This window comes from Python bivittatus, unplaced genomic scaffold (genome assembly GCF_059951505.1).
Source record: "Python bivittatus isolate LINGU-HERP-01145 unplaced genomic scaffold, Pbiv_v1 ctg000020_np1212, whole genome shotgun sequence".
In the NCBI taxonomy this organism is placed as follows: Eukaryota; Metazoa; Chordata; class Lepidosauria; order Squamata; family Pythonidae; genus Python; species Python bivittatus.
In genome coordinates, this window is record NW_028277030.1 from 3118144 (window position 1) to 3136067 (window position 17924).

At 37.7% G+C, this 17924-nt stretch overlaps 1 protein-coding gene across 1 annotated transcript in view; it reads right to left on the reverse strand.

Annotated features, from left to right (window-relative positions):
* Positions 1–7268: 7268 nt before the first annotated feature.
* The window catches only part of KPNA3 (karyopherin subunit alpha 3), a 48608-nt gene continuing 37952 nt past the window's right edge, over positions 7269–17924 (reverse strand). Inside the window, exons 12-17 of the mRNA XM_007433663.3 lie at positions 16853–16981; positions 14575–14679; positions 14408–14479; positions 14147–14309; positions 12802–12896; positions 7269–11997 (exon numbers count right to left, since the gene is read on the reverse strand). Coding sequence (XP_007433725.3) covers positions 11899–11997; positions 12802–12896; positions 14147–14309; positions 14408–14479; positions 14575–14679; positions 16853–16981 — 663 coding nt within the window. The 3' untranslated portion in view covers positions 7269–11898. The remainder of the gene's footprint in view (positions 11998–12801; positions 12897–14146; positions 14310–14407; positions 14480–14574; positions 14680–16852; positions 16982–17924) is intronic.

Below are 17924 nucleotides of genomic sequence, written 5' to 3' on the forward strand. Positions count from 1 at the left end.
TACCTGAAATTAGTACCACATTTTTGGTATCATCTTGAATTCAATAGTATGAGAAACTGTTATCACAGAAGTGTATTAAACCAAACTGTAGCCTGTTTTTTAAAACTTATATGTATCTTTTCTGTTTAATGATAGCATAAATGAGAATACAAGTAAAGGACACCCCCCCCCCAAAAAAACAGAACAGAATCTCATTGAAGATAATAATGGAATCAAAATGTCGCCACTGTGCATATGTGTTGCTACATTGCTTCCCTTCAGAAAGTGACTGAAGTTGTTAACCTGTCATCTATAGTTACTAATAATTATAATATTGATTTGTTTCTTAGATTTATATCCCATTTTTCCCCCAGGAGTTTAAGCTGCTACATCCAATTTGTCCTACCATAGCAACACTATTGGGTGGGTGAAGCTAAGAGAGAATTACTAACCCAAAGTCACCCTGTAAGCTGCTGTGGCTCAGGGTGGACTTCATCTGGGTCTCCCCAGTCTGAGACCAATAATTTAACTACCATAACACAGTGGCTCAGTAAATCATCGAAACAGAAAAGAATATAAGAAAGGAGTAGAAAAGACAAAGTTCTTCTTGTCTATATTACAATGTATGGGGGTAGGGATTTCAACAGTTTGATTTGGCCTATGGCAGTATCAGAACCCTGACAATTTTGTAAAATGCTTCTGGTACTTAAAAAAAAAAAAAAAGTTTAAAGTACCAGAAGTACCTTATACTTGAGATAAAACCAGAAATAATAAGAAATTTCGGCAGAGTTGCTTACACCTCATTATTCTTTGAATGGGTCATTGTATGAAAATTCTCCCATACATATCATGGATAGAATCTTTTAGAAAGTTCTAGAACGATGACAGAAAAAAATCGAGAAGATATTTCAACACTGGTTGTGATCAGTGGTAAGAATAAGGATAAATAGAATCAAAAGCAGGATGTATGGAGTTCCCTCTCCTGCTTTTTGAGTTCTGTATAGTTCCATGTAAAAATGGATTAACTAATTCAACTGTCTGGAGGAGGAAATGGACAAAGAGTGCCTTTGGATTCATTTCTGCTTGAGTGCTAGGAGATCAGATGCATAATATTTAACAAAGTGTGAGGAGAGCCAAATAGCAACCAGATTACAAGAGGAATCTCTCTGGCAAAGAGTCTAAACTTGCAACTGGCCTGGTGAAGTATATGAACCTGTCACATATGCTACTTTCCAGATAGATAGATAGATAGATAGATAGATAGATAGATAGATAGATAGATAGATAGATAGATAGATAGATAGATAGACCGACCGACCGACCGACCGACCCCAAATATATAAAAAGTGGATTTATTTAGAAGAGCCACTGGGTGAAGCAATCATAGCATATGGGAGCTATTTGGCTGGAAAAGTTCTTGTCCCTTCATACCTCTGTAGAGCTGCCTCTGGAAGCACTAAGCTGCCTGCCATTGTCAGTCTGGGGAATTGAACTGTCTTCAGAATAATACAATAGCAAAGGGCTCATCTCCCATGAGTTTTACTGCAAAAATCAAGGTGATGAAATGTGATGCTTTAGCAAGATCTCTTAGAATCCTATGTGTATGGCATTTTTCCTAAGAACCAGGTAACTGAGACTCTCCCTCTATATTCTGCTTTCTAAAGGAAGGGTCTCTTGGCATATTGTAAGGGATCTCAACAGATTACTGCAAAAGTAGGATATTGGCTTCAGTTGTTAGTGCTTTGTGTTAACAACCAAGAACCACATCATGGTCTAAGAACACCATCGTTGTTTTTAAATGTAGTCCAGTTTCCGTTTTTTAAACAATTAGTTGTCTGTAAAATTTTCTATTATTCACTGGTAGCACAAGAGCCACAGAGAAACCACCTCAAGACTGAAGGTGGAACTTTGGAAGTCTGGACCATGGGATTCATTAATACAGGGCTGGTGGAAGAAGGTGCTTGGGAAACTTCATCCAAACACAGTCACAGAGCTTTTGAGAAGGGAATGTACAATGTGCAATCTCTGAGAAGGTATGTTGGTATAGCAGCAAGCACATTTGTCTGGAGAATAAGGGAGATACAGGAAAGCTCAAATTTTTCTAAGGATTTTTTGGGTGGGTGGGAGTAGATTTGGTATTATACATTGCCAAATGGTGTGGCTTTTATTGAAACAAAATTTCAATAAAGGAAATGAAGAAATAAAGGAAGGAAGCTTTTGAAAGAAATGGAGGAATGAGGGACTTACTGAAATTCAAGCAATGGTGGTACAGCTTTAATTTTCAGTATGGTAGAATTAATTCAAAAGGCTGCTTTTAAATATGCACAGTAGCACAATTTAATCTTCCATAAAATAAAGATGAAATAAAGCAGTACAAGTAGTCCTTGACTTATGACCATTTGTTTAACAAGCGTTTGAAGTTACAACGGTGCTGAAAAAAGTGACTTACAACCGATCCTTGCACTTACAACTATCACAGCGTCCCTGCAGTTATGTGATCAAAATTTGGGTGCTTGGCAACTGGCATGTATTTATGACGGTTGCAGAGTCCTGGGGTCACGATTGCCATTTGCAACCTTCCCAGGGGGCTTCTAACAAGCAAAATCAATGGGGGAAGCTGGATTCGCTTAATGATTGTGTGATTTGCTTAATGACCATGATTTGCTTAACAACCACAGCAAAAAGGTTGTAAAATCGGGCACAACTCACTTAACAACCACATCGCTTAGCCCCAACTGTGGTCATAAATTGAGAACTATCTGTACAGTACTATAATAATTTTAATTTTAAATGAAACGCAATAATGAAATTTTGTCTTTAGGTTTAACCAAAGTGTGTGTGTATGTGTGTGTGTGTGTAATGCCAAAGTACATGAGGAATTTGACATTTTCTGCATTCTATCCTGTCAGTATTTTTAGCCATGGAGCCTTGTCACTGCTTTTCTCCCATTGCAAAGTCATAAGTTGCTGAACCTCTACAGTTAATGAAGATTGGATTGAAGAGGTTTCACTATGACTTTTTGGCAAGTGGCCTTCATCAATTTTTCCTACTCTATCCATTTTTAGGGTATTGGCAGCATGCATTTCTCTGTCCCCTTTATTAGCAGTCTCAAATAATTCCAATTCTACTTCATGGGTTTGAGATGTTATTACCCCTCATTTAATTCCATATGTATTTGAAAAATACTTGAAAAAGACCCCTGTTAACATAATATATCTTGCAACAATTTTTTGTACTTCTATATGGGCCCACTTTGCATTTCTTTTTAGAATTTAGCATATCTCATTTAATTTTGATAAGCAGCTTAGTTACAGATCTAATAACTGGACTCAGGCTGAAACTGAGCCCTTTTCACAGAAGAAGAGTGGGCATTCCTTACTGGTATAGTTTTAAAAAGAACCTCCATTATATAAAATAAGGACAAATATGACAATGTTCAAACCAAAATAACAGAACATCTAAGAATGTTTTTTCTTTGGACCATATCATTTGCTTATGCTCAGAACACTTACAAAGTAAAGCAATTATCTTGTCTAATTTTTTGCCCATCAGAGATATGTAATCAAATGGGTAAACCTGTGCACCAAAAATGCTATCTATATAATGTTACTTATTATTGGCAGGTATGTTATTAGGACATTGTGTAGCATATTGTGAGGGGAGGGAAGAATGGAAATCAAGGGGCAGTGTAGCCCTCTTGGCTTGTTGGTAAAGGAAGGTCAAACCTTAAAGAGTGTTTGGCATGTTGTCCTCCCAAATACATCATAATAATCTCCCAAGGTCAAATGTATCGGCTGACTCGGAATGAGAATCTAATTTGCCTTTTTTGCATTCCATTTTTAACTTGTCAAAAAAAAATTTTTTAAAAAAAACTTTGTATTATAACACTCACTGAACTAAGCCAGCACCATTTGTTTACATTAAACTGCATGGTTTGGGTTTCTTCCCCACATAGAATGAGGGAAGGGCATGGTTTCTCCCCATGCCGACATCCAGCAATGACTGCTTAAGTGCTTTCTGTGTAGACCTGGCAGAGGCAGTGTAAAAGGGGGAACATAAACTCATATTGCTAAGGTACGATGTCATGGCTTCCTTTCCTCACCAGCCCTCCCAAGACAAGGGTTTTCCTTCTTTGAGGAAAGGGGGTGTGGGTTGTCAGGAAGTGGGTAGCAGATGTAAAAGTGAATTGCAGCTCCCCTTTTGGCGCCTACAATAGGGAACAAATAGGTAGTGTCCAGCTGATTTGGATCAACTGATCCACTTGAAGACAAAGGAAATTTGGTCTGAAAACAAGAAAGAATTATTACTTCAAAAGCAACTGTAACTGTGTTGGTCCATGGGGAACCCCCCCCCCAATCCAGACTCCTTAGATATAGCTTTATTAGGATTATGAAAAATGACTTCAAAAGCTGTGCAAGTTTTTCTGTTCTTCAGAACTCCAAGATGTTACAAAAGGTCTAGAAACTAAGTCCTGAGATGTGCAACTGGCTGAAGTCAGTCCCAAAGGGAAGTTTATGGACCAAATATAGAATCTATCAATGATGATGTAGAATGTTTGGTGTCAGTACGCGAGGCTGCATTTTGTTTCAGAGAGAACATGCTGCAACCCACAAACTCCCTCCTGCTTCCCTCTCTTCCCATATTTCAGTTGGCTGCATCCTCATACAACAGTAAGTGACAGTCCAATTAATGAGCCTTACTTTCAAATAGATCCACCTAGGAAGTTTATCCATACCCCACATCCCCCCACCTTCTAGCTTTTTGAGTTAGTTATACTGTATATAGAACATCTTCTCATGTCTTTTTTGAAATATGGTACTTCAAGAAATTCCAAATATCTGTGTTTGAATTGAGTTGCAGTCAGGGAGCCCTCAATGCTGTATCTTCCAGAGCGAAGCCTTCCTCCTGCCAACCCAACCCTCTCTATCAAGGGAGCAGACACAGCATATCATGCATTCTCTTGCAGCCCTAGGTGAATTGGGCTGCTAAACGACTCTGGACAGCTTACAATTGAAAGCCAAGAAATAAACACAGCCAACCAAAAGAGCAGAATGCCAAAACCAGACCCAAAGAGGGTTCCCCAATCCTGGGGCAGTTGCCTTCTGCCAGCTCATCCAGAGACCCAGCAGGGAGGACTGGGCCCAGGCTGTAGGACCACAGCAGCACTCAGAGAGAGAACAGATGTATGCATAGGGGAAGAAGTGGCTGCTTATCAAAAGAGCTAAAATGACATCACATCTGAGTGGCTGGGCAGCAAGGACCAGCCTTGAAATGCCTCTTCCACCTAACAGTGCTGTCCAGAAAACAAGGTGAGGGTCTCAGCTTCCCTGGAAGCTATTGCCAGGCTCAAGAGTTTTTGCAGAATACTTTGCCCAAGTCAAGAAGACAGACAAGCTAAAGCCCCTGAAAGGGAGGGGAGGCAGCACGGGATCTTGTTTTGGCCCAACCCTCCTCGTACCAATCAGAGAGAAGGTTAAGGCAGCATGTGGAGTGACAGCTGCTCCCTTCTTGTCATGGTGGGGATTGGGCTCACTTAAAGAACAGGCAGTCCGAGGGGATGCCTTCTTATTGCCAGAACAGCTGCCATCTCTCTACAGAGAGCAACTGGTCTCACTTGAAAAATTCATTTATTTAAAACTTTACAGCCAAAATCTCATACTCAAATCTCAGAAGAGCTTTGTTCTTGTATGAGATCCTGCAGAATATCTGCTATAGTTTTATGTATGTATGTATGTATGAATGAATGAATGAATGAATGAATGAATTTTTGGTTCCCGCATTGTGCAAAAGAAGTTACTGGTTGAGTAATGGACAAAGAGGAAAGCTAAGTGAGTGATCCCCTTGTTGCAACCAGTTGCCCCTGCTCGTCCCCTTCCATTCTCCAGTTCCTGGACAGTACAGTAGGGAGCTCACAGTTCAATATTGCCTGCACAACTCATGAAGATACTGCCCAGATGTTCATTTGGGCTTTTGTTCATGAACTGATTGAGCTAACATATTCAGCCATTCAAGGTAGAAATGACTGCCAGAGTAAGATGATTTTTTTAGCACTTGAATAAAGTTTTTTTTTTTAATCCCCAATATTGAGGATATTCAATCTTACCTACTTGCAATACCACACTATTTGGCTTAAAGTGGCTTTTTTATTAGTGTACCATATTAATTTCATAGGTGTTTCTCATAAAAATAATTCATTCCTGTTCTCCGCCTATCCAAGTCACTGTCCATTATGTTTTCAGAGAAACTGATCCTGCATTAACTCTTTGTCTCAGAGTCGCTAGTTATAAACTGGTAACTGCAGCACCCTTGTGACAAACTCAAGTCTACCAATGCAAATACCACTTTCTTTGGGACAGCTGGAGTGTGGTTAAAAGGTTAAAAATCATGTCAGTTAAAAAAGAGCCCATTCCCCCTCCACCGCCGAAGGCAGGCTGCTCACTTGTCGTTCTTGCCCCATCTTCTTCATTTTACTCATTTCTCAATGCTCCAGAGGACCCAAACAAAACAAAGCAATTTGCTGCTAAAATGTTCTATTACCTCATGTGTTTTAAACAGAGAATCCCTTTCCAAAGGAGTAACATTTCCTTTTTAAGAAGATAATGTTGTGAAAACACTGGGGCGGGGGCTAATAAAGGGAACATTTAAAGCTGTGGTCTAAGCTTAGTCATTGTAAAAACAGTCATTCTGGTGGTGACCTGTCTGGGGGAAAGTTGGCACCTACAGTATTTGTTTCAGTTTCAGAGGCCATCAGTCCAGTCTCTTGTTATATTAAATTGCCCTTTCTTCCTTTCCACAGAAGTTCATACTTACTGATGAGGTGAAACAGGACGTTTAATGGGCTATAAACAAAACCAAACCTAGAAGGTGTTGATGATAAACCCTTTCCATATCACACCAAGAACATTTAATGGGATATATCCATGCATGTCACCAGGAGTTGAACTCAACTTGAAGGGGATTTTTACTTTATACCAGCATATTTTAAAATTAACATGATAGCATGTGGAAAAGACCTTGGGTGATGGGGCAAGAGACACTGCCAAGGGAACAGTCAGATAGAGACAGCATAGCCCACAACTGGATAGTTGCCTCTTGCCCTGCCCACTGTTCACTTGCGGGCTATGCTATCTCTTATTTGACTGTTCCTTTGGCAGTGTCTCTTGGCCCTGTCTCCCAAGGTCTTTCCCACATACCATCACAATTAGAGCAAATGTAAGAAAACTTGTTCTGTATCTTGCAGTGATTTCAACAGAGCTTAGTCAGATCAATAATCATGCCTTTTCTTATGGAGATTCTTGTCCAGGTTTATTGCATTTTATTTTTGTAGGGCTCCTTACAACATATATAAAACAAACACATTCCCCCCCATAAAGAGAACCAGCCACTCCCTTTCCAAGCTGGGAACCTCTCCTTCCCCACTCTCTCATCAGAAAGCCATAGGTTGATGCATCAAGAGGAGCCAATGTTGACTCAACAATCAATCCGGAAAAGCTACCAGCTTACTAGAGAGAGAATTCTTTGGCTGCTTCTTTCACTTTTCCTACTGAGGAGAGAGTTCTTAGCAGTTGTATTTTTAGGTATATATAAGCCTCCTTACCTTTTTTCCAGCTCTGTGGTACAGCTAGATAGTTTTAAATTCTGTTCTCAATGGTCTTTTGGGAAAGAAGACTCTACACAATCTTGAATCAGCATGGAAATAAACATTCTCTGGCAGAAAACCGCAATGCATTTTAAGAGTAAAAATAATAAAAAAGATGCTGTGGCAACCTCCACTGGGTCCTGGCATGCCCACATCAGCCAAAGTATTAACAGCAGGCTTTTTACCATTTCCCCATTACTCTTGGGTCAATTGGAGGCTCCCTGAAGGCTGAATTTTGAACCATGAGGTTCAGCCTTAGCTAAATTACTGTTCAGCCATTTCTTTGTTTAACATGTTCTAGAGGTAACCCTTTGTTTTATAAGTATCAAACATGCAGGAAAGTGAAGCAGAGTTTTTTTGGCAACACAAGGCACTACCACTGGCCCAAGCATTTATGCACTGCAGTCCTAAGGCCATACTGTAGTTTCTCTCTGGCGCATGAAACCAACAGTTCAACTTCACCAGAAAAATACTTCTTAAAAATCCAAGGCAATGGGCTTTTTAAGAAATAGGCTGTCACTCTTAACCACTGCAGATATTGTATGTTTCCAGAGGGCCATAAATGACTTTGAGATTAGACTATTACAATGCACTCTGAGGCTGCAACTGGCCCCTTACCGGTGGATGAAAGTTCCTTTAGCAATATGATACCTGTTTGTAGACCCTACACTGGTTGCCAAGAAGTTTCTGAGTTCAAGTCAAACTTCTGGTATTAATGTATACATGGCTTCAGTAATTTTTACTTTCAGGACCATCCCTTCTGAATAGAATCTGCCGATCTGGTGTGGTCTTCCTGGGAGAATGTTCTAAGTTCCCTCCCGAGGTGAGGTGAGGTGAGGTGAGGAGAGGAGAACAAGAGCCTGCATACAGGCCTTCTCTGTTACTGTCAGCACTCTTTTGAGTTTTAGGAAAATGAGTAAAGCAGTTATTCTGGTGGGTGCTTGAGCTTTCTGACAGCTGGTTTCATATTTATATCTAACATTTTGGTTGTTGTAATTAGCATATTTTTTATCTGGAATTGATTTTATTGTATGTTTTATATCTACTAAAACTACCTAGAGTCTTGAGACAGGGTGATATACAAATCTCTGCAATCATTCAAACGTTATTAAACACTATTATTACAGTAGCACTATTCTAATAATTTTTGTTCAAGCAAAGCTGATGTTTAGAAAATGGTTCTCTGTCTTCCACTTCATGTAAAGCACTGAGAGTAAATTCAAGTAAATTTAAATCTTACCATCACTTATAGACTTGTTGGGCAAAATAAAAACATTAATATAGGTAAAATTTTAAGAAAACATATCTGCTGTTGTCATCTTATTGTAAAACAAACCCTGAGGGTAAAGTAATTTGATAATACATCTAAAAACGTAAGTTTTATCAGGATCAACAGACTCATAATCTTAAGAAGGCACTGAGCAAAGATCTGGATCAAATATGAAGCTTTTTTTGTGAGGAATATTCAAAACTAATGCTCATTTTATATTGTGATACCCTTCAAATAGTAGTTGTTTTTTTAAAAACTTAGAGGTTGTTATTAGGTCACTGAAGGCATCTTCTAACTCAAATACGATCAAAGAAATGGAACCCTTCCCAAACTAAACAGTGATGAATTTTCACTGTTTTCAAAATAAGATCTTACATATTTATAATATTTGATAGCAGCTTTTTATTGGTTATAAAACCTAAGCCCATATACAAAATTAAGAACACATTTAGATGCCTCTTTTGAAGGAACAATTTACTCTATTAACTGAGAGTTAAAAAAATAATAAACACAATACAATTTTAAAACACTTCTGAAAACTTAAAAGTGCAGCAATATACTTTAGCTTGAATATAAAGACCCCATTCCATGGCATAAATGGAAGAAACTCACATATGGGGTTAGAGATTGTATTGCCAATTCCCACTATCTACATCTCCTATCAAAAGCAGCTTTGGAGGGTCTCCTGCCCCTCTAGCACCACTTTCTGGGGACTGTAGATGGAAGGAGGGGGGAGAGAAGAACAGATGAGAAAAAAAAAAACAGCAATTCTCTCAACACAGTTTCAAGTAACTTCTGCTCTTGTGCAGCAGGATAATTAAATCCAGGCCTTCATCCCTTTTATAAAATACAAAATGGTTGAATCTCTATCAAGAGCTATTAAGGTGATAATGAACTGAGAGAAAGGCAAGTTATTGTTCTAAACTGATTTTCCTATGTTTATCTCTAAGTTGATGCACTGAGTGCAAGAAAAAAAAATCATTCTTCACAGTAGTGAAAAATCATCAGTCTTATTTTGAGTGAAGTATCTAAGACAAAAGAATATAGGCATACTGATACTGTTTACAAAGAGGGAGATTTGTTCACATTATTAACTGCATACCTGCTTTGAAGTTCCCAAAACTGACAAAATCTAATTTTGATTTTCTTTTTACTTAGTTTTCAGCAAAAACAGCACAATTTCAGAATTTTAGACTATAATGTTAATAGGATACAGTTACCAAATTAACTTAATGTCTGGGTAAAGAAAAAAGGCACAATGAACTTCAACTCAATGTTATGTGCACAGGAGTTGAAAAGTCTGAGCCACCTTAAAGAGAAACTGTTTTTAAAATTTATAAAATCTATAAATAGAGGCCAAAACACTGTATTAAAACAGATTATCTAGCAAGTAAAAATCTTGCACTTTAAAACACATACTTGTATCCTTCGCGATACAAGATCACTCTTTAAAGTGGCTCTACCTTGGCAGATATAGTAAAAGAATGAACACCTGCAATGTCTTGCTTAATTGTGGAAAAACAGCTGATCAACAAAGCTTTCTTCATGGCATCTGTCCGTATCTTCATCACAGTAAATACAACCCACATCCAATAACTACATTACTTTTACGTTTTGTATCCCTTCACATCAAGGCATTGGGAGGAAAGTACATCCAGTGAACAACAGCAACAATATCAGTTTGTCTGATAGCTTACACAGTTTAAATTTCATGTTTACCCACAGCAATCCTAAATCCTCTGAAGAGCCAGGATGGATAGTTTCCCCATTACTCCCAAGTTACCAGCTCAAGTAAATGTATTCATTGTGAGCTGCACATTTATGCTTATGCTGAATAATAGCAGCTTCCACAAAGCCTCACACAACTAGTATGTATTTTAACTATATGAATAAGTTTATAGACTATTTTTCTATAACTCTTCCAATACTCCAAAAAGAAGCTATTATGGTGCTTCTAAAATAGTTGCTAGTTTGTTGCCAACCACATCATCGTAAGCACTGGTAAGTAAAAAAATAGTTTAAGACTAAATTACAGTAAACATGAAAGCTCCACAGTTTAAACCAATATAAATCAACATTATTCAGTTATAAATTTAAACCCAAAATATATTGACTACTGAAAGATGAAAGCAAGATTCTTGTCAACCAATGCTGATTTGGAATAGCTTTGTTTCTTTAATGCTGGACTCTTGCTTTCAGCTTAAAACAAAAAGTTCAAGTCCATAACAGGTGGTAGCTCAGGTAAAATACCATGCACAGCATTTCATAATTTCAAAAAAAGCAGGAACACACAGGCTGAAGAGTGGTCAAGTACAGCTTGCTGTTCTCAGAAATTAGGTATAATGGTCACCTTTTATTAGTCCAAATACAACGTTCATTCTTCAAGCCCAAGCTTCTAAGGCAGTAATGAACACAATTACTGATATATGTAGTCTGTTTTTAAACCAATTAATTACCAAGTTTTTAAGAAGTTTTTTTTTAATGTCAGTTTCACCAATGAAAATAATTTGACTTGCTTTTCCTTTATTTATTCTTCCACATTAAATATATGAAAATATGTTTGTAGAGGACAACAGTTGAGGCTCAAAAAAATTAAAATAGACTGGGCCTCTCAGAAGTCTTCCAAAATCATACTAAAGAGTCTTGATCCACAACACGCTATTTTCCAAAGAAAGCTATTCTTGTGTGGGAAGCCAATGTGCCACCACAAAAAGATATTCTTAAAACTGTAGACTGCAGTTATCAGCTTGTGGCCTCAGGGGAAAAGGAAAAAAAAGTCAGGGGAAAGGTAGCAGAGACTGTTAAAAAAATTGAACAGTGTACGAGATCATGCATATGCATTTACAGTCCATGTGACAGGTACTTTTGGCAACTGCAATGTGACTGATATACAACTTGCTTTTAGAAGCATCAGACAAAGGGGCATGTGCTTGGAGCCTGTTTTTCCAATGGTAGACATCTGGTTGTATATTTTACTGGTGCAGGGTAGACAAGCTGCATTGTCCTGAACTTAAAAATTAAATTCTTTTGTTTGAAGATTGGCTGTTGGATCAAAATTGTAAGTACCTCCTTGCGTTGCTTCAGGAATGAGGCTGGGGTCCTCATCAATCTGCAAAGAAAGTGCAGCCTGGAGTAATTTTACTTTTCATTATACAAGTAGGAAAACTTGCTTATCTAATATCTGGCCCAACTTCAGTCAGATCTAGGTATTACAGTCACAATGTATCTCTTCAAATGAATATACACACATTGTGTTGAAATGTCCCCATAGCTTTGGGAAAGTTGACAGTTTTCCCTTATGTTAAATAAGTAGTTCTGTGAGAGATATGGAGGAAGGGACATTGTTTCAAGGGATAAACTGAGAAAGAGAAAAGACAAGAGTAAAACAAGTCTGATTTAAAAAAAAAACACCCTATTTTCTATTGAACACATTCTTGCCTTATACACTAGCAAGAAGGCTCGGGTGCTATAAAGACAAGAACTAATATTTATCATCCAGTAACAGACGAGCACAAATCAATAAGAAAGAGGTCTTCTAGCATTACAGGGAGAACATGCAGCATCTCTGTGCATGTGCAAGCTGATGTATCTGTTCCATAGTATTGTTACAGCATTTCAAAGGCTTCTCTTGAAAGACACTAGGAGGACGGGCATCTGATTTGCAAGCAGCACTCACACAGCTCACAATGGCTGGGATTTGCTGCTTTCAGCCATATATTTTACTTCTGCAGATGGCCAGATTACTTGTTCACTGAATGCCTGATTGCTCTAGCCTGATGATCCACTGGATGGAAAGTTAATGTATCTTCAGTGGGAGTGATAGGAAAAGGCTTTGCAAAGCCCTTGACTTTGGCATAGAATACTTATGCAAAACTTTTTATAATCTATATTCTGAAATGTCAGAGATACTTACATCATCACCAGAGAAATACTGATCTATTATCTCAAATGCTAGTTTATAAATATCTTCATTCTCGTGTTGTTGCAGTGCTTCTATTTTTTCTAAACCTGGTAAAGAAAATGAAAATGCAATTAGTTTTACAAATTGTTATCTTTTACGACACTGGTTTTGGTGTATAACCTAAGACTCTTCAAATATTTTGAATGCAAGTTTGGGCATCCTTAGGATCTTGCTGCTTTGGTCAAATGATGCAAGCAGCATCACACTGCAGGCACCACCCCTTTTATGTGCGCATGCAGCATCATGATATGTGTACAAAGGGGTGGGGCTCATGGCATGACACAGCTTCTCTCATTTCGACCCCCCTTCAGACATTGTTGAAAGGCAGTGAGTATGAGGCACCTCTTCAAGTTATTAAAGCAGCCACATCTTTTGCCAGGTTCACATGGTTGCTTCATAAGCTGTCTTTGCATGTGCGTGCAGCCAGAAGCCTCCAACACAGCCATGGAAGCCTAGAAAAAGATGCAGCTGTTTGATTCCAAAAGAGGGGTTCTAGACATGCTCCCATGCATTTCAAAGCACGTCTTTCAACCCTAGCATTAACATCTCAACTTCTATGAAGACTTAAAACAGAAATACTCTATGGAGAGTTTATCATGAAATTTAGGCATTTGGTTCTACTGATATGGCCAATATGAGGAATTATGCTCTGAGATTTATCCAATAATTTCCTGGATTAACAACACAATCATACAGTCTTTACGCAGCTTTTAAATGAGAACTTTTGGCCTGAAGAACAATATACCTGTGGGATATTGTAGGCTTTGAAGGGCCACCTGGCATAGGCCAACCAAGATAGGCCAAAATTTCTGTATCATGTTTCCAAATACTGTTCTCATAAATTGGCCCATCCATGAATCTTTCAGAAAGGGCAAAATACTACAAGCCTGGTCATCACCCAAATTTGATGCTGTATTCTAAACTGAGAGGTGCAACAGAACAAATGGATGAGGATCTACTTTAGAAAGAACTTTACAAGAATCTTAAGTACCTGCAAAATACACAGAACAATGAAGAACTGACAGAAATGTCAGACATGCTGACATCTGAGCAATCCCCCAAGGATTTTCATTCTATTCCAGAAGATCCAAACATCATCAGAAAAAAGTGATCTAACCATGACATGCAAATAAAAAACAAATTAACACAAAAAAACCCATCTCCACTCTCCACTCACAATATTTCTGCCAGAATAAGAATACCAATTAAATATCACAATAAGTCAATTATTGAAGACAGATGTGAGAGCACTGCTGGAGGTGAGGGTCAAAGTCCATGTTACCAAATGAAATCTTACCTCCACTTTCTTCTATAATTTCTGCTATTGTGCTTGCTTCATCACCAGCCATTATTAGGATATTTTTCAGGCCATCCAGAACCACCTGCACTACTTGAGAATCTTTCACTGACAGCAAGTTACAGAATGGTGGGATTACATTCTGCTGTACAAGATATTCAACCTGAGTAATGTAAAAGATATTTAATAATTAGAATTATTTGTGGCATTGCATATACATCATTCTACAAATTCTCCATGAATTTCATAAGATACACACACCTGATCTTTTCTACCACTTATCGTTAAGTTGCTAATTGCCCAGGCAGCTTCCTTCTGAGTGCCAAAGTCACCCTAAATGATATAAAAACGATTTGCATTAGCAACATAACATCTTATGTTAGCTTAACAAAACTTATAAAAATAGGGAAATCTGGCATTTGACTGACCTTAGCCAGTTGGTGAATTATCATAGGGATAAGTCCAGCATCAATTACTGCTTGAACTTGTTGCTGATTTCCTGCAGTAATATTGGACAGGAACCATACAGCTTCCTATAATCAAAACAAAAGTTGCATACTGGTATAACAAATGTTTGTGGAAATGTTCACAGCATGAAGGAACCTTTTATCATCTTTGAAATTTTGGGACCAGATATGTATTGTTATTCAAAAGATTCTTAAAATGAGCATTCAAAGAAAACCAGAATTGTTCCTATTGGGTTTGATGGAGAAAAGATTGGAGAAACAATATGGAACTTTGCTTTTATACATGACCACAGCTGCAAGACTGTCATATGCGCAAAGATGGAAGGATTCACAAATACCTACAGTGGAAGAATGGATTATTAAATTAATGGACTTGGCTTAAATGGCGAAGTTAAAAGCGTTGATAAGAGACAATACTGTTTCTAAATTTGTCTCCTCAAGGCAACCCTTCTTAGAGTACGTGCTTGGGTAGGAAAAATGAAGTTTTGATTGTGGGATTTAATGATTAGATGGTTTGTGCTGATAGAAATAATGTGAATTTGGATTAACTAGTGGTAACAGATTAACCTTTTTTAAATTTGTATTTATATCTGTATTGGAGATAGTCAGAAGTCACTTTCTGTTTCATTTTTCTATCTGTTCTCACTATTTTTGTTTTTGTCTTTTTCTTTTAGTTCTATTTTCTTTCTTTGCTATACTTTCCGATTTGTATTTTAACTATGCTTTTTATATATCTCAATAAAAGTTTTTACAAAACAAAAACAAAAACAAAAGTTGCTTATAACACCTGAAGCTAATTTAGATGGACTGAATATGTCTTCGGCTGATCTTTGGAACTTCCATCACTGAGCTATATGGCCTTTCCTAGGTTCAATTTTAACTTACACTGAAGTAGAAATAAAGCACAGAATATTGCTGAAATATTCTGTGCATTACATCTTTTTTTACCTCACTGTATACTACTTAACTACAAATCCCTAGATAACCTCTCCTAGCAGTTTTAAACAGAGAACACAAACACCTCATAGTTATCCTGTGGAAACTCTCATGCCAATACAGATGAACCCACTGTATCTCTCTCTCTAAGCCCCAAATTCAAATTCACAAAGTTTAGTCCAAGAGACTACCATGAAGAAAGGCATTACAAGCAACTGTTATCTAGAAGTAGTTCTACCTCTCTTTCTTAAGAGGACCAAGAGGATTTCCTACCAAAGGCAGATTGAAATCCTGACTGAAACAGGTCTAAAAATAATCCTAGGCATTCCACTCAGGAAACACATGTCCTACCATCTTACCCAAGAGGATATTCATAATTGGCTGAGACTGACAACTACACCTAGGGTCCAAATATGTTTTTTAAAGAGTGAATGTATGATGGTTTCTTCAAGGTTGTTAGGACTTTCCTCTTAAAAAGAGGTACAGTGGTACCTCTAGTTACGAACGCCCCTCCTTACGAATTTTTCAAGATACAACCAGCTCCGGCCCCAAAAATTTACCTCTACTTGCGAACTCCACCTCTACTTACGAACCGGATCCATGGCCATTTTCCCTGCTGCCATGCGGTCGCGGCTTCCTGTGGGCGAGATCGCGGTAGCAAGGAGACGTTCGGTGAGGCTTGTGGTGTGCTTTGTGGCATTTGGAAGGTTTTTGTGGCGTTTGGAAGGTTTTTGAGGTTTAAAAATAAAATGCATATGTTTCAGAACTGTTTAGCCGTATTTACATTGAACTTTATGGGGGAAATTTGCCTCGTGGTACGACCAAATTCGGAGGGCGGAACGGATTAACCATATTTACATTGACCCTTATGGGAAACTTTACCTCGACTTGAGACCAAATCGAGTTGCAACCAAAGTCACGGAACGGATTAAGTTCGTAACTAGAGGCACCACTGTATTAATAATCTGGATCCAGTAAATAAATCCCCTCTTGCTAGATGTTTCCCAATGAAGACCGAACATATAAGTAGTGAACATATGAGTAGTACTTGTCATTCTGAAGCTAAAGATAAAATGCAATCCTTGCATAGTTAATTTTTCACCTAGTACATATCATTTTTCCCTTTTCATTATCTGAATCAAGGAGAGAAATTGATTAGAAGCACAACATTCATCTGACTTTATAATACTAGGCTGTGAAATCTTTGCATTTCTTTTAAAAATAGGTTAAGAAATCACGTTCTGTTAAATTAAAAAGAAAATACAAGATTACCAAAAAAAATTGAGTAAAACTGAGTACTCACCTTATTTATCTTCTCTTTAGGATGTGTCAAAAGATTTGGGAAATGGGAGAGGACATCACAGTTGAGCACAACTTGTGTCTGTTCATCAGTACCCGTTACTATATTGCCAACTGCTCTCAGTGCTGCAGTCTTTATTTTAAGAAATGATGTAATTAACATTCTCAGTGCTTTAGAGGGTCTCTATTTCATTCTTAGGGCTATTCAAATGTTCTACAGGCATACAGGTTGAACACATACTAGACTACAGATATGGTCAAATATACAAGCCCTTCCTTAAACTCACAAAGAACAGTATCTGACTCTATGCCCATGTGAGAACTGCCTCTCTCTTTTAAAAATGTTACTTTCAGGTTTGTTAACAATCACAATTCAATGTCAGATTCAAATCATATGCACATGTCAAACCAATAGAAGAGCAGATTACACAATAATGATGCTATTAAAATGCCTAGTCCTAGACTATTTTTGTTTTACTTTATGGTAATGAAAGATGTACTTAATTTAAAAACATTCTAGGACCACAGGCATCTTATTGAACTATTCAGATAGAAGCTACAAGATCTTGACTTAGTGCAGGCAGACAGAAGTAGTGGTGAAAGACACCTAGCAATACAACTAAAGGAGTAACAAATCCTATAATTAACTAAATAAGTTCAAATTATTTTAGAGTGCTACTGCCAAGAAATAAATATATATGTTTATATTTATATCTTAATCCAATAAATCACAATTCTCAGAAGATTCAGAAATGAATGTTTAGAATAAGGAAGGTATTCTGGTACAAATTCAGAGAAGAAACCAGAAAAGTATTAATCAGGAACTCTGTAATTTGGCTGCAGTATAAATTCAGTCCATTGCACTCATTTTGTCAACCTTAGTGGCAGCCATTTTGAGATAGTGTCTACTATGCTTTCTTTGAAAATCTGTGTGTGTCCATGAACCTAAAGAGTTTGGAGATCCCCCATCTATTTGTTTCAATTGATAAATCTGCTAAACAAACCTGCTCTGTATAGGAATGGACAAAAAAAATTGTAGCTTCCACAGCTTATTACAGGCATGTATGTACAGTGGG